This window comes from Hyla sarda, chromosome 1, assembly GCF_029499605.1.
Source record: "Hyla sarda isolate aHylSar1 chromosome 1, aHylSar1.hap1, whole genome shotgun sequence".
Classification (NCBI taxonomy): domain Eukaryota; kingdom Metazoa; phylum Chordata; class Amphibia; order Anura; family Hylidae; genus Hyla; species Hyla sarda.
The window spans coordinates 427613305-427631754 of record NC_079189.1 but is presented as its reverse complement, the minus strand read 5'-3'; the positions used below and the strand labels follow the sequence as shown (position 1 = coordinate 427631754).

Sequence of the window (18450 nt, the reverse complement as noted above, 5' to 3'; positions counted from 1 at the left end):
GAAAAAAATATATTTTAATAGGATTTCATTTACCATAAGTTTCTTTGCTTCATTAATAACAAATCAGATGAGCTGTTGATGCTCAGCTCCCATACCAAGCCATGGTGCCCCTTGATAATATACTGTAATATATTTTACCTGGGGACTGCATGTTTTCTGTCAGTAGTAGGCGGACCAAATTTCCTTGAGGTAAAAATGGGACATTGGGATAACAAAAACAGGACAGGGTTATGTAATGCTCCCATATATAGTTGTAGGCCCCTATACTGCCTCCATATATAGCTATAGGCCCCTCTGTTTCCCCATATAGTTGTAGGCCCCCTCTCCTCTATGACCCCAATATACTATTAAGTAGGCAGCATTTACAGGCCCAGCCATACTGCCTCGCTGCCTTGGTGCTCCACTGCTCCTATGGTCTGGGTCAGGACCTGCTGCTATGGTCCAGGCTGCTGCTCTCCTAACGTCCCCTAAAAGCCACCCACTCTGCTTCTCAGGGCCCAAAGTCAGGGGCGTCACCCTCCACAAGTACCATCAGCCACTGCTCACTGACTTAAAGGGGGTCCAGCACCAGCTGCCACTTTAGGATGGGATCAGTAGCTGCTGTGGCAAAAAAAAAAAACTTACAATTTAGTCCAGTTTTGTTTAAAAAAAAAAAAAAAAGGGGGGGGGGGACACAAAATTTACATTTTTAATAAAAAAATTAAAACAGAACCACCTAAAAAACAAAAACAAAATGGGATTGTCTCGTTCAAAACATGACATATTGTCAGACTAGTCAGTGTTAACCAAAATGCAGTTTTAGTTATTTAGTTTTTTTTTGTTTGTTTTTTATCAGAAAGCCAGTGGAATATAAACATAGTCCGTGATTCACAACCTGATATGGTTCTTATTACATTAGTCTGGCACCGTAATGCTGCATACATTTATTGGGGCAAAACAGGAATCATTCACATTCTTATGTAGAGGCACAAGAAACTTGGTGGTTACTTTCACAATAGTAGTATATGAGGTGCCTAGCTTGTTGATCTTCGTATACTCAATGGGCTTCGTATGGGAGAACAGCGCCCGCCCCTATATAACCTTCCTCCCCAGTATATAATAACCTCAGAAACTAGTAATAACAGATTATTAATATTATGACCTTTAGTCATATTATTACATTTCTTTCTTTTTTTCTTACTATACACTTACATTGATGTGATCTGAGGTGATACAAGGTGCCCAACCCCAAGTGCAGTTGTGCACCTACGTTGGAGTGGAGGACCTGCACCTATGGATCACAATATGGTTTCACAGCTGTGGTTAATGTAAACAATGAGATTAGTTATACCTCAAAACTGATGTAAAATTGAGACATTAGCCAGTATATCCTTATATGAAATACACACTTGAGCCCGCACACCACGCCAAGGTTTCTCAAATGGTGCGGGTCCTATCAACTAACCTACCTGGCCAGATAAATAAAACTAGGAACCAAATTACGACAGCCATAGACCCGTCTTGCAGATTGCTCCTCAGTCACCTCCAGTGTGAATCTAAGCACACATACAATGGGAGGGAGTAGACAAGCTACAAGCCCCACCCTGGTTGGTTCATTTATAGCAGGCCTCACAGGTGAAACCCTAATGCTACCCAGCAAGATAAAAGGTGCATTAGTATAAGCCTTAAGCAAAGACATAACGGCTTATATTTGCATGAACATGGTTATAGCAGGAAAGCTCAACCCCAAGTGCAGTTGTGCAGTTGTGCCTTCTTGTGACCGCCACTCATCTCTTTTATTACATTTTTAGAATTTATGTATCCAGGTTCAGCTGATACTGTATGTGCCTTTACTCCATAGCAAGATAATAAGATGAGATGTAATTCTTATACATACATAGTTACATATAGTTACATAGTTCATGAGGTTGAAAAAAGACCAGAGTCCATCAAGTTCAACCTATATCCCTAATGAGTCCCTACTGAGTTGAGTTGATCCAGAGGAAGGCAAAAATCCCTCATACTAGAGGTAAAAATTCCTTCCCGACTCCAAATATGGCAGTCAGAATAAATCCCTGGATTAACGTTCTGTCCCTAAAAATCTAGTATCCATAACCAGTGATGTTATTGTTCTCCAAAAATGCATCCAGACCCCTTTTGAACTCTTTTACAGAGTACACCATGACCACCTCCTCAGGGAGAGAATTCCACAGTTTTACTGCTCTTACAGTAAAGAACCCCCGTCTGGGCTGGTGTAGAACACTGTTTTTCATATGCATCACGGATGATTTTTTGCTTTGTGTATTTTGCTGTTGTTTATAAGTCACATACGCTGCTCAGCATACTGTTCTGAATGCTGGAGCCAGTGCTGGGAGCAAGTGACATCATAGCCCCGCACCCATGATGTCACACCCCGCCCCCTCAATGCAAGTCTATGGGAGGATGTCACGCCTCCTCCCATAGACTTGCATTGAATGGGCGGGGTGTGATGGCATAAGGGAGCAGGGCTATGACGCCACGACCGGCTCCAGTGTTCGGAACAGTGTGTTCCAAACGCTGAGCAGTGGCAACACATTCTCAACAGTGCTTTACAAGACAATATAACATGACTACTTTGTGAGGGGATGAATATGGGTACTTGCATGTCACCTTCTTCCCTCTACTTTGTGGGTCCATCAGATATACAGTAGTATGATATATACATTATGCTTGCTTATCTTATTGTTTATGCTATTTCGAACCTGCTGTTTCTGTTGTACAGCATAGTATACTGACTCTGCATGCTGGTGGTGGTTTTTATTAGCCTCAGCTTACCTGTCTGAGTACAATTGGATCAGACATAGTGACACTGATTGGCAGACTGGCGCTTCAGGATCCCCTTAGGGCTGGTGTTGATAGCCGCATCTACACCATACTGTATGTTGAAATGTTCCTTCTTATGTTTTGCTTCAAATTTGTAGTCTCTTCTGTATTGCATGTGAAATAAAAGATACGCAATCTATAGATGCTTGATTAACATTGATTGCAAAGTTACAACTAAGATGAGCAAATAAAGTGCTACCCAGGGATCATAGCAGATATAACGCTTTTGGTTTATTGTATTGATTTGTTCTAGTTTTTCATACTAAACACTGTACGGTGAATAAATATTAATCAGAGTTTGCCGGCAGACAGATGGGGGAATGAATGCATCACTTTGGAATGGTAGGAATGAGCACAATAGTTTCTTCAGCAGTATAGACGATATTAAATAAATCTTAGAGGACAGAGTAATTAAGGACAGGGAGACTTTTATGATGTCACTCAATACCATTCCCTGAAAGGCCAGCCATGTCAAATGAATCTGCCACCGTCTCTTTGATAGCAGAGCTGGTCTGTGTAGGTGTCAGGAAGGTCACTGATAAGATAGAAATATAGTAACCGACCTGAGCTCATACTGAATTTATATGTACTATTATTGATTGAAGGTGGAGCTGATAAATGTCAGATTTAAGTGAAGTACTCCATTTGTTCACATATATAACACTGGGAAGGGGTAACAATAGATTTGTACTCTGGAGCCATCGTAATAATATGTATCAGGTCATCTCATGAGAGATGAGTCAAGGTCAAACACAGATTACAAAAAAATTAATCATTTGACTCTTAAAATAGAAGAGAAAACTGAGAAGTGTAATAGGGGACCATTTCCAAATCTTGAGGTATTAGCACTGGTTAGAAAACTTACTTTTTCTTTTTTTTTTTTTTGAACAATGTTTGCATCACATTTTTTTAAATCGTTAAACAGCTCACAATAAATATAAAGGCTGAAGTCAAATGGTGATCCCCATTTGACGTCCTGAGCTTCCGGTGCCGGCTCCAGTGTTGGGAACAGTATGTTCCAAATGCTGAGCAGCGGAGTACCCTTTTAATGTCTAAAGGCCTTCTTCAGCACATATTAATATATATTTTAATGTTTGCTATGTACTTCCAGTGTAATACTATTGTAGTCATTATCTTTCATTCATCTGCTTTATGTTGCTGACATAGTCTTATTATTTATTTTTAGGCATACTTCAGACAGGGCGTTGCCCTTCAATATCTTGGTCGTCATGCGGATGCCCTGGCTGCATTTGCGTCTGGGTTGGCGCAGGATCCCAAGAGTTTACAACTATTGCTTGGAATGGTGGAGGCTGCAATGAAATCCCCAATGAGAGGTGAGTAGCAGAATCTTATATTGTACCATATACCTAACAGTGGGAAAGGCTCATTGCACACATTGTTTTTCAGACACAATGGAAGTATATGGCAGGAGTATTCCTTGCCTCCAACATATTGCTTTGATATATGGCAATATCACTTACTGTAACTTACTTTTAATATGTGGAAAGTTCATGTGTTAGGACCATTTTCCTTTGATCATGTATTTGTTGAGATATACTTCACTATGTTGTTAGACCATTTAATGACCCAAATTGAAAGGCTAGGTGAAGGACTCAGGTGATCCGATGGAGTCCTGCTCATTACGTTACGGTGGTAAGTGATTGACTGAATGATAATATCTGTACCTGTATTGTATTGGTCATGCAAAATGGTCTCCTGGCTCACCAGACCTTAGCCCCCTTGCTTTTTTTCTGGTGTGTGCTAAAGAAGATGGTGTACTCAATGAAAATCACAGATATGAATCATCCTAAGGATGACAGAAATGTGGAGAAACTGCATCAGGCTCATGTGAATCTTGCAAGGTGCATGGAACTTGACATGACAAATGGTGGAAACTGTAATGAAATTTTTTTTAAATAAAATAAATAAAATGTTTTTGAAACATTCATGGAACATATGCATTTGCATACAGTAGCATACGTTGACCATTGACACCTATTGTTAAAAAAGTAGTAGTACATAGTTTTTTGTGTGTCCCTTATGTATAGAAAAGCATGGTAGACCACACATATCTATGCATTGAAATCAAAGGTATACTTATGCATACCCCCTCAGCGTATTCCAACAGTACAATCTTTTGGAATACGCTGTGTGCATGGGGCTTAATGAAATACTCCTGACATATGCTGTACCTCTATGGGCCTACAAAACAAGGTGTGAATTGAGCCTTACACATATATACACACATCTATGGAATAGACCAGATTTACTAAACTGTCTGCTTTGCCCATAGCAAGCAACTAATCACAGCCCAGCTTTCATTTTACCAGAGCAGTTTAAGGCTTCTTTCACACTGCCCTTGCTCCCTTTCAAGAACGGCCTTCAAACTCTCTTTATTGGAGGAGTTTGACAGCTGTAATTTTGACGGGGCGCAACTGCAACAGCGAGTCCTGATGGACCCCATTATCATCAATGGGGTCCGTCGGGCGCCACTGTTTTTCAGATCATTTCTAAGGTAAGGAGTTAAGGGAGTTGTCCGGCGAAAAGGATTTTTCAAAAGACATGCTTAAAAAAATAAGAAAACCTATACTTACCTCTTGGTCCTCATAGCCTCCAGTATCACTGATCCCAGTCTCAGCCATGCTCCACTACCTGATGTTGGGACCTGAAATGTCAATATGAGTGGCAATGTGACATATGGTTCCCAGCACCAGAAAATGAAGTTCACTGAAGAACAGGGCAACAGGTCAGCATGAGATATTTCTGCTCAGCCTATCACTGGCCACAGCGATGTCCCACCTTAGCAAGTCATTGTTGAGCAGCACTAAGACATATCAGGCCCCAGCAGCAGCAAGTGGAGCATAGCAGGGACTGGGAGAAGCAAATGAGAGGTAGTTATAGTTTTTTTTCATTTTTTTTTTTTTGAGCAGGTAGCCTGGCTGTCACGAATCGGCAGGCTGGAGGTGGATCCTCTGTGTCAGAGAGGGTTTGGCGTGGACCGTGTTGGTGGACCAGTTCTAAGTAGCTACTGGTTTTCACCAGAGCCCGCCGCAAAGCGGGATGGTCTTGCAGCGGCGGTAGCAACCAGGTCGTATCCACCGGCAACAGCTCAACCTCTCTGACTGCTGAGATAGGCATGGTACAAGGGATAAGGCAAGAGCAAGGTCGGACGTACAGAAGGTCAGGGCAGGCAGCAAGGATCGTAGTCAGGGGCAACGGCAGGAGGTCTGGAACACAGGCTAGGAACACACAAGGGAACGCTTTCACTAGGCACAAGGGCAACAAGATCCGGCCAGGGAGTGCAGGGGAAGTGAGGTATAAGTAGGGAGTGCACAGGTGGAAACTAATCAAGCTAATTGGGAAGATTGGGCCAGGCACCATCATTGGTGCACTGGCCCTTTAAATCTAGAGAGCTGGCGCGCGCGCGCCCTAGAGAGCGGAGCCGCGCGCGCCAGAGCATGACAGCCGGGGACCGGGACAGGTAAGTGACTTGGGACGCGATTCGCGAGCGGGCGCGTCCCGCTGTGCGAATCGCATCCCCGACGGCCATGTCAGTGCAGCGCTCCCGGTCAGCGGGACTGACCGGGGCGCTGCAGGGAGAGAGACGCCGTGAGCGCTCCGGGGAGGAGCGGGAACCCGGAGCGCTCGGCATAACACTGGCCATGTTTTTAGAAAAAACATTTTCGAAGGACAACCCCCTTAATGAGTGGAGTGGATGGGGGGATTGGACCAGACCAGAGGTCTTCTATGTGTTTGTGTGTAAGAGATGCATTTTTGTGTTGATAAAAAGAGTTTGTGGGGTCAGCTAGAGGCACAGTGAACTAGCTATTTTTTTTTTAAACAAACATATGTAAAAATAATTTTTTTAAATAATCTTGTTTTTCTATTCCCCTGTCCGGTTTCTTACCTGTGGCAAGAGAGGGGGGAGAGCACATTTCCTGGTTGAACTGTGGCATCCTATGTGTCCCCAGCATCCTGTATAGTGAATAGAGGCCCAGCCCACATCATCTTCAGCTTCCTGCATCTCCTCTCTGCAACTACAGTGAGTCCTGCCTTTCGCATGGTGCCTGACAGCCAGGAACTCAATAAAGTTGCCGAGAGGAACTGCAGGGAGTGGAAGATCATATGTGCTGGGCCCTGTCTTCACTACACAGGCTTCTGGAGACCACAGTTGCCTATATATATAGTGATAATTGCTTGGTATGTGTGACCTCCGGAGATTGCCTGAAGAACTAACTGACCAACCAACGAATCGATTATCACAATAGTTGACAGCAATTTTCATTATCTATTAGTTGTGGATTAGTCGATTAGTTGTTTTAGCCAGGGGTCAAGTCCTGGGGAAAAAAAGTGTAGGAACTCACCCAAGATATCCACTCAAGGGCTGGTCTTGCAGGACTCTAGCTAATGGGAATGGTGTTTTTGCTGTGGAAAAAGTGCAGAAACTCAGTTCCCATGCGTTCCTGCAGGACTTGAGTCCTGGTTTTAGCCCTTCTAGACAAAGCTGATATAGAGGAAATCTGCAGCCATTAGTTGATACATTATCTTTGGTGCTTAAGTATTCTGCTGTTAATCCATTCTTGTCTACTACCATCATGTATTGATGAAGTGGAGGCTCCTTAAAAGTAATTTGTTATACTTCTAACACATTCCATGTTGCTGTGCCCAGAACTCATCTAATATAAGAAAAGAAAATACATTTTACATTTGACATTTTAGCTAACTAGACAATGCTTAATTCTTTGGACATATAATGGAATTCAGTGTACGGTCTCTAAATGTTGTGCTTTCTCATAAATCTATGTCACCCAAAAAGTTTGCCATGACAACATGTGGCTTCAAAGAGTTGGGCCAGTGTGAACTTTCACACTTCATCTCATCACTGTTAACACCATTTGCTTTTCTGTTCATTTATTTATTTTGTTTCCAAGTTCAATTCATTTAATCATTATTGCCATATATCATGTATGCCAGTGCATGGGTGCAGACCAACACCAGACTGATGAATAGTACTGCACATGTAGTATTTCATCACGACACTAGAGACAACTAGACTTCTATGAGATTTAAATGCACTAGGCACCTTTAGGACAGGTCTTCACAGTGACCTTTAGACCATCACATGACCTGCTTGTTACCATTCTGTGAAAAATATATGCCATGAGTCCACAACTTTTTCCCCATAGGGGGCCCTAGCTTTACCCAACTTTCATAAGACAATGATTGAGCCTCTTTTTTCCTTGTAGGCCTATCTGTGATTCATTCAGCAGCACACATAAGAGCATGCATAATAACTGGCACAGGCAATAAAGTCAGGATTACCTTGTTATTTTAAAGGCAAAAGGAAGCACCAATGTGTTGTAGAACTGAATTGCCTCAATATACCACAATACACTACATTACAGCCATAACAGTAGATGTCTCATGATCTTGTTAAGTTTTATAATCCTCTTAGTTCACTGCCCCCATCATGATAAACCATGCCCTGCCTTTATTTTTATTATTTTTTTTCGTTTTCTACCTTGATATTGCTCTGTATTTTCTGCTCCCAGCAGGCATGACATCATCTGAAGCCATACAGGGGAGAACTTCCTCCCTCACTCTGCTACACACAGACCAGCGCAATTCAGTGTGAGATGAGCTGTTATTGGCTGAGGCTGCACACACACCCCTCAGCACTCTAGACTGCATTTCCTGATTATAGACTTCTGCAAGGCCAGCAGGAGTCCAAAGTCTGTGCAAGAGATGGGGGAAATTTGCTCTGGACAAGTAGGGAGACACCTAGTGGCAGCTTTTTTCAACACAAATAAAACATATAAAACTTCATTTTTTTAAACAAAGTACATTAGAAAAGTTTTTTTAGTTACCATAAGGAATGCAATAGCACAAATTAGTTTAAATGAGAGTGCCCATTTAACTCCTTGCCGCAGAACGCCGCGGCACGGGATGGTTATGAAGCAAGCTCAGGAGCTGAGCTCGCATCATACCGGCACTGTTCCGGCTGCTATCAGCAGCCAGGACCCTTGGCTAATGCCGAACATCGCCGTTCTGGCAGATGTCCGACATTAACTCTTTAGATGCGGAGATCAAAGTTGATTGCTGCGTCTAAAAGTTAAAGTAAAAGTATCCCTGCAGCTCAGTCGGGCTGATCAGGACATCGCGATAAAATTGCGATGTCCCGATCAGCTAGGACATAGCAGGACGGTGCCTTACCCGCCTCCTGCGCGTCCGAACGGCGATTGATTGCTGCAAGCCTGAAATCCAGGCTTGAACAATCAACCGCCGATAACACTGATCAATGCAAAGCTATGGCTTTGCAGTGATTAGTGTAAAAGATCAGTGTGTGCAGTGTTATAGCCCCCTATGGGAGCTATAACACTGCAAAAAAAAAAGTTAACAAAAAAAAGTTAATAAAGATCATTTTACCCCTTCCCTAATAAAAGTTTTATTCACCCCCCTTTTACCATAAAAAAAAACTGTGTAAATAAGAATAAAAATAAACATAAACAATTCCAAAGTCCAAAATAGCATATTTTTGGTAACTTTTTAACATAGAAAAATGAATAAAAAGCGATCAAAAAGTCTGATCAAAACAAAAATGGTACCAATAAAAACATCAGATCACGGTGCAAAAAATGAACCCTCATACCGCCCCGTACATGGGACAAAAAAAAAGTTAGAGTTTCCTGCATGTAGTTATGATTTTTTTTTCCGAAGTAATAAAAAATCAAACCTATATAAGTAGGGTATCATTTTAATCGCATGGACCTACAGAATAAAGATAAGGTGTCATTTTTAATGAAAAATGTACTGCATAGAAACAGAAGCCCCCAAAATTTACAAAATTGTGTTTTTTCTTCCATTTTGTCGCACAATGATTTTTTTTTTTTTCTGTTTTGCTGTAGATTTTTGGGTAAAATGACTGATGTCATTACAAAGTAGAATTGGTGGCGGCACAAAAAATAAGCCATCATATGGATTTTTTGGTGCAAAATTGAAAGGGTTATGATTTTGAAAAAGTATGGAGGAAAAAACAAAAGTGCAAAAATGGAAAAACGCTATGTCCTTAAGGAGTTAAAGAGGTTTTTCCACAATCAAAATGTATCACCTATCCACAGGAAGAGGGATAACGAGTTGATGGTTGGGTCTGAAAGCTGGGACTGCCATAGATTACAAAAAACAAAGTAAAATGTCCTCTGGAATAAACAAAATTAACACCATGAATGCATGGCAAGCACTCCATTCATTCTCTAGGGGCTTCTGAACATTGCCCAGCACAATATGTATGTATATGTATATATATATATATATCTATATATATATATATATATATATATATGTATATATATATCTGTATATATATATACAGATATATATATATATATATATATATATATATATATATATACCCAGTTCCCAGTCCCACCATAAATATACATACTCAGCTGAGCAGGCATGTGCTTTAAATAGGAATGGGGAAGAAAACCACTGCAGCTGATTTCCCTTTCCACAGCACGTAGGGGCCACCTCATCCTTGTTCAGACACTTTTACTGAGGACTGAGTGGTCTTTTCCACATAGGTGCTCTTTTTCTAACTTTTCACAGATTTACAGCCTGGAAACTTTGCCTCCTCCCTTTAAACTGTGTGTATTTTGCATCCTTTCTACATTGTGATACAGTACAATTATACACACTTCTCTACCTAGAAATTTGATGATCCCCACACTCCATTTACAACCCCCCCCACCCTTCCCTGCTGTGAACGCTGAGAGAAGCAGAAGGGAGAGGAGAGAGAGCAGATAGCCAAGACCATTGTTCTGTCCATCTATGTCAGCAGCTTCAGGACAGCTAGTTATGTGACACCCGGCAGCACTCACTAAGCCATGGGCAGCACAGGGTGAACAGCCCATCTGACTTTAATGGGAGTGTCAACATGTTTTCCCTTCTTCCATTGTCATCAACAGAAACCGAGTGAGACCACATTTAAACAGTGAGCCCACATTTTCTGTGTCTAAAACAGCACTTCTTTTGCCTGTGTGAATGTACTCTAAAGTTTCATAAACTCTACAGTAGCAAAATGGTAACTATAACTTTTTTTTTTTTTTTTTTACTATTGTGCCACCATAAGCATGGTCATCATTTGTGTAAATAAGATGCTTTAAATATTTGAGCTGTAAATTCCTCTGAGCGGCCATTTTCCCCACTCTCAGCAACATTCAAAACACCATATGGGCTAAAGCCTTCCGCTCAAGCTTCCTGTAACTGTAAAAGCGTGAGACCCAGCGCTGGTATGACTACCAAGGATACACAACAGGAGGCCTCAGCTCATATCCCATTTTTAAAGTTGCTGAGAGAAGTGGAATCGGCCACTCAGATGAGGTTTTTAACAGCCTGAATATTAAAAACATTTAATTTACACAAATGATAGACTTTGGCCTTTATAGTTAGTGTTTAATGAAAACTATTTAAGTTGCTTGATTTTGCATTTAATTGGGCTGACGGAGGAATGTTTTTTGTATTGAAATGGATTCATGCTGAGGTTAAAATATATATTTAAAAAAGTACTAACCTGCCCTATTTTCCTGCTGCCATCATTCAGACTGAGCCTAGTCCCACTGTGCAGCTCTTCCTGGCCTTGGTTTTGACACAAGAAAGTGCTGCTCAACCCTTTAAAGAAGCAAGCTTTCATATTGTAGACCCCCCTCTCCTGTCACCATGTAGGTCCTTGCTTGGAAGGACTTATAGACTCAAAATATAACTCTGGCCATTAGTTGAATGGGGCACAGAAGAGTGGGGCCTAGATTTCAGACCTTGTTAAAATTCAATAAAAAAATATCTAGCCCTGAATCCTAAACATTCTTGATTTAAATTTCCCTATATGAAAATTAGTTACAATAGTATGTCTTACAGAAACTGACACATTGCTAAGTAACATCACAATTGCCCACTTAAAAGGCAGCAAACGCTAGAAGGCTGATGTCTCAAGGGCTCATTCAAGATGGTCCTTGCCTCTGTCAGTTCACTTAGTAAAGGGCAGCTAGAATAGAAGCTGCTGTACACTGTTAATCACTTGTAAACTATATTATAACAATAAATCCTAAACCGTAAACTGCAATAACCGCCTCCTAATGCCTTTAAAGTCATAATAATAAAGAACGGTCAAGACGTAAACTAGGCTCAATTATGTATTGATCTGGAGATGAATCAGTTTGAAAATCTACCTATTCTTATACTTTAGAATGAGTTCTATGGTATATATCATTGTTTAGTATGAGCCTGACTTCCACCACACACACAGACATTATGCATGCCTTCCTTAAGGGATCAGCAAAGTATTGATTTCCCATTGGTGCCGCTACGCAATACACTCAACTAAGTCCCTATGTATCTTTACGAATGGGAACACTTATTGGATTTCCTTGATACATAGTAAAAAGTATACAATATTATACTCCACTGTGGATTGCTGCATAATGGAAGAACAATGCACAACCAGGAAGAATAGTCCAATCATATAAAATGCATGTTTTTTTTCTTCTTAATATAGGAATGGGGAGGAAAGGAGGACGTTTAAAAGAAAAATCTTAACACTCAATACATCTTTAGTAATTGTAAATTTTTTAAAAGATTAACGTACATGGATGTCCTGGGATTTTCTAGACCTTGATAAAAATATTTTATGCCTCTTCTTATATATTCTGCCTCCAACCCAATCATACTCATAGTAAAAGAATGGGCTATTATTATCTGTCACATTAGTCACTTATGTGCTTTCCTTATTTCCTGGGTGGCTTTTTTACAGCCCACGTGGACTACTAGCAAGTCTGTTATTAATAAGAATTCTGCTTATGTGCAGGTAGAGTCCCTTAAATCATGGCACTCCTGGCTGTTGTATTTGTCATTAAGCTATTATAGCTTAGGAACCAAGGATTGTTAAGGGTGTTTAAGGACAGACTTTAAGATCAGCTAAGTTTCTTTCAAGGAGCAAAGGAGCCTTAACACATCTGTGCCAGACATAATTGAAATGCAACCTAAAATTAAAACGCATATAACGGAACAGTAGCCACATTAAAATTTTCCCGCCTTGTGTCCATTAAACATTATTTGACCCCTGAAACATTATTTGGAAAGAAACATGTAAAACTTTAGTTAAATATTAGATTTTTTTTTTTTTGTATTACGGTATTATTATTATTATTATACTATACAATTCAAATGACAAAAAAACTATACGAGTCCTAAATAAAGTATTAACTGGGAAAAAAAAAATGTGATTAATGAAATGTAAAAAAATGTAAAAGGTTTAATGTAGCTTGGTATTCATGAAAGTCTTTTTAAAGAAGATAGAAGTCCAAACTTATAGTATGGAATAGAAGTCCATCATGTGATCATTAAAGGGATACTCCAGAGAAAAATAAAATCAACACAAAGTTATACAGATTTGTAAATTAGAATCACCTCAAGACTACCTCAAGACTACCTCAGGTCATTTAAAAAACAGGCCATTAAAACATAACTTTTAATACATCATCCAATAAAATAAATTGCTTATTCCAACATAAACAATACCTCGATACCTGTGCCAAAACCCAAACAAAAAATGTAGATCATGGAATTTGGGGTCAGCCACCAAACTGTAGGCTATATACCTATGATGGTAGCTGCATATATGAGATGGTAATATGTAAGATGGTAGATGGGTGTTGTTCCTAGCCAAAAAAGCGAGGGTATTTGGTGCTAGATAATGTAATAAGAGAGAGAGAGAGAGAAAGAGATATTGTGCCCTCTATCTCTACCTCCCCACCTGTTATTCCTGCCTACCACAATGACGTTCCCTTACCTATAATAAAGTGAGGGATACAATAACAAACTGAGACAAGAAACAGAGAAGTATATATAGAAAACGGATTTGGAAGCTGACCTCTGATACTCCAGGATCCTACAACCAAGCCAATCACCCAAAAAAAAATATTATATACACACAAACATAAGGTCTAAATTTTTTTTTTACTGTAGAAAACCTTGTGTATATAGTGTCCCCAGATAAGATAAATAACAATTATTTGCAGTAGATGGCTAAATGAAGACTACCCAATAGTATTTAGACCATTATGAAAGAGAAAGCCAAATATCAACAAGACATAAGGTATCTTATCATAGCCATTATACATATAAAGTCACTATTCCCGGCACTATGGACAGCAAAAATCAATGCTTCCCCTGTGTGATACCCATGAGTTCATTAGGTAACCATTTCAAACAATAGAACAAAATAGAGCATTTTTTTTACAATAAGACATGCAAAACCCACGATAGATGTGTGCATCCACTGATTTTGGGTTACCAATAGGTAGACTGTCCACAGAAGGTATTGATTGGTTGTCACAATAAATGTTGCACACACAGTAAAAAACGTACTAGTTATCATGTTAAAGTCCGATAAACACTATATACTAAAAGGGGTATTTACATGGTAAGACTTCAGATAAGAAATAGTAACAGCAGGACACTACTTATGCTTTAATGATAAAGCTTCAGATGTACAGCGATGGGAATACTGAGAATATAGTTGAAGTCCTTGGATAACCTTCAAAAATGTACTGTGTATGGTCAAAGCAAAAGACTCCTGGCAACAGATCACCATGATAGCACTATGATAGCACTATGCAACAAAACCACAATGTACAGCAATAAGCATAGTGAGCAATTGTAGTAAATTAATCCCCACCATGATACATAATTAAAGATACATGATTAAAGAAATAGCTGGCACCCACAGGCATAGATAGTGTATGCTTAAAATAATAGCTGCCCTCATGTGTTATGGAACACTAGGGTAATACTCATTTTCCACAATGGTGGAGCAGAAATGATGGACTTAACATCCCAGAAGTCTGATGTTTCAGTGTGAATGCGATACTGGCTGGGCTGGCCAATTTGTAAATTACCTCTATTACCTCTGTAGGAAGTTGTGTAGTCTTTGTGGCACCAAGCACTGTGCAGCCACCTCTGTCTGTGTCAGGAGAGGTTCTCTCTGGACGTATACCTCTACTATGACAATTCCTAACGTGGACAAAGGTGGCCGCAAAGAGCAGTATGTTGGACTGGAAAGAACTACACAAATTCCACAAGGACATACAGCAGAGGATAATTTTCTGTTTTCCTTTGGAGTAACTTCCAGAAATCACCAAGTTACAAACATAAGTCATGTATAAAATGGGGAATAGTTATGTTAAAAATATTCTAATTCATAATGGGGAAACTTATCAGGAACATATCCTCATAATATCAGAATTGCACTTTTGTTCTATAGAATAATCTTTTTCTCGTAAGACATTTTAGACAAAGCATTCATAAGTATCCTCTGCACACATGTTTTTTTTTCTATTTGAAATCTGCATATAGATTTGATGTTATAATATTTTACTGTATGTTACTTGTTTTAGAATCTCTGGAACCTACATATCAGCAACTTCAGAAGATGAAACTGGACAAGAGCCCCTTTGTGGTGGTATCAGTGATTGGTCAAGAACTTCTTACGGCAGGACATCACGGTGCTTCGGTGGTTGTATTAGAAGCTGCGCTGAAAATTGGAACTTGCAGTCTAAAATTGAGGGGCTCAGTATTCTCTGCTCTGAGCAGTGCCTATTGGTCTCTCGGGAACACAGAAAAAAGTACGGGATATATGCAACAAGACTTGGACGTAGCAAAGACTCTAGGTACAGCCATCAATTGTGTGTTTATCCTTGTCTGCTTTGATAATAATCTTTATAGATGTTGTTATCCTAAATTTACTAGCAGCTGCTACAAGTTTCCTAAAATGAGATTCACAAACGCATCTAGAAACTATTTGCTTAATTGCTATATGAGTGTAAAATTCCTACTCGGAAATAGCCTATAAAGTTCAAAAGTGAACACGTTTTGTGGAATTTTCTTGCAGATTTTGCTCAGATTTTACTCTTTACATTGCTATTTCTGAAACCCACAGCTAATTTTGAAGAAACCAGGGAATTTTCTCCTGTAAGTAGGACCCCTATAAGTAATTTGCCCCTGTAAGTAGGATGGATGCCTGCTGATTGTAGCTTGCCACTGTAGGTAGTCCTTCATCCACCATATGTAGAACCCTCCTGAAGTTAGCTTGCTCCCTGAAGGTAAGACCTCCCTGGAGTTTGCTTGTCCCCGTAGGTAGTTTGCCCTCACCCCCCCCCCTGTATGTAGCTTGCCCTCTTTAGGTATGACCCCCATCCCTCCTGAAGGTAGCTTGCCTAATGTAGGTAGGACCCTCTAAAGGTTGTTTGCCTCCTGTGTATAGGACCCCTGTAGGAAGTTTGACCACTGTAGGTAGGACCACCCCTGAAGGTAACATACCCCTGTAGATACCCCCCCCCCGTATGTAGTTTGTCCCTTGTAGGTATGACCTCTGTGAAAGTTGGTAGCCCCCTCAAGATAGGACCCTCCAAAGATTAAAAAAAATCGTACCTTTTTGGCTTCCCTCCTTCTGCTTCTATGCCACAGGCAGCTTCTTTCTGCAGCCACTAGAAGCCAGGAGCACTGCTTTCTTCGGGAAGCACACAAATGGCATCGCTCATTGTGTGTGTATGGGAGCAAGATATACTCCAGGCTCTAGTTATCAGAAGCATTATGCTACTTGTGGCCTGGAGATTTAACAGTCTAGGAAACACGAGGACACCTGTGCCAGTGTTAAGCCACAGGCCTCCTTCCGCATCCTCTCACCATCTTCCCCACTGGAATGCCACTTAGAAACCATTGCTCTACTGCCTTGATGGGCCAGATCAAATGATTTTATGGTCTGGATGCTCCTTACTCCCATTTATAAAGGGACAATCTTAGCCTATGTATGAATAAAATCTGAATACACATCTGTTTTCAACATGTTATTTTCATTCTGTCCAAAAACACCTACTACTTTCTTTAGATGAACATTACAAAAATGTATATTTTCTAGATTTGCTTCTAGTTTTCCTATAAGTTGGATATTTATAGTCCAGCCATAAAAAAATCTAATACAGTTCCACTCTGGTTTATGGTACATTTAAAGAGGTACTCCGGTGCTTAGACATCTTATCCCCTATCCAAAGGATAGGGGATAAGATGCCTGATCGCGGGAGTCCCACCGCTGGGGACCCCTGTGATCTTGCACGCGGCACCCCATTTGTAATCAGTCCCCGGAGCGTGTTCGCTCCGGGTCTGATTACCGATGACTACAGGGCGGGCGGCGTGTGACGTCACGCCTCTGCCCCCATGTGATGTCACGCTCCGCCCCTCAATGCAAGCCTATGGGAGGGGGCGTGATAGCTGTCACGCCCCCTCCCATAGACTTGCATTGAGGGGCGGAGCGTGACGTCACACGCCACACGCCCTGTAGTCGCCGGTAATCAGACCCGGAGCGACCACGCTCCGGGGACTGATTACAAACTGGGTGCGCGTGCAAGATCACGGGGGGTCCCCAGTGGTGGGACTCCCGCGATCAGGCATCTTATTCCCTATCCTTTGGATAGGGGATAAGATGTCTAAGCACCGGAGTACCCCTTTAAGGCTGCATTAACAGACACAGTTTTGCTGCATTTTAAGCTTTATGTCAAAGCTTAAAATGCCACCAGCCATTACTTTAATGTCAACAAGAAATTACAGAAAAGTCTACATAACAACATTTTTTGGTGCTGGTATTTTTGTAGCTTTTTTGGCATTTTGTTTTTAGTTTTTCAAAACTGCAGCACCATTCTCATTTTTTTTTTCTTTTTCATAGAAAAAAAAAATGTGTTAAATATCATAAAATGAAAAATGCCACTAAAAATGCATGTGAAATAAACTCTATGGCAGTTTTTACAAGAGCAGCAAAAATTGTGTGTGTTAAGACTTACCATATCGTGCAACATGGAGATCATAATGTTGCATTGAAATATTGTACCTAATGACTGTAATTCTGGTTGCAAAGCAACATGATGCAACCATGACATGTCACACAAAATCCAACTTAGATGGTTTTTTGGTCCTAGGTAACAATGTGACTTTGCCAGTATTGAGCTCAATACAAGTTTTATACGACTATGACCTGCTTGAGACCACCCTCCAATTTGGCTATATTCTCTTGTACAGCCAAATGACAACAGTGATAAAGTCATGTGACAACAAGTTTCAACATCTATCACACAACAACGAATCACATCTATGTGTAGTCCTAGCCTAAACCTTATATCCTATATGATGCTTAAAACAGTAGTAAGCTGGTTTGCTACCTTAATGTTGTCATATGCTGATCATCTGCAGGAAAAGTAGGCAACTTATTTCTATTACTGATTTAGCTCATCTATAAATACACTAGTTTTACTACTATACACATATGCAGATGATGGCCAGTAATGGCCAGGCTGGAGACCTGAACATTACGGAGGTAGATGAGGTTTGGGAATGAAGTGGAAAGATATTACGCCTGAGGCTTAACCCAGTGGCTAATGGTCCAAATAGTTTTATTGATAATAATCCTATTCAGAGTGTTGATGACCATGATAATAACGACATTACTGCCTTATAATTTCCACAATGAAGAAGTAAAAGAGAAAAGTATATTCTTCTGGGTTCACATTGGCA

At 40.4% G+C, this 18450-nt stretch overlaps 1 protein-coding gene across 4 annotated transcripts in view; it reads left to right on the top strand.

Moving 5' to 3' along the window:
* The window catches only part of TTC28 (tetratricopeptide repeat domain 28), a 652388-nt gene that overhangs the window by 272373 nt on the left and 361565 nt on the right, over positions 1-18450 (top strand). For all 4 annotated transcript variants that reach the window (XM_056529536.1, XM_056529528.1, XM_056529545.1 and 1 more), the window contains 2 exons: positions 4028-4175; positions 15288-15560. In XM_056529536.1, coding sequence (XP_056385511.1) covers positions 4028-4175; positions 15288-15560 — 421 coding nt within the window. The remainder of the gene's footprint in view (positions 1-4027; positions 4176-15287; positions 15561-18450) is intronic.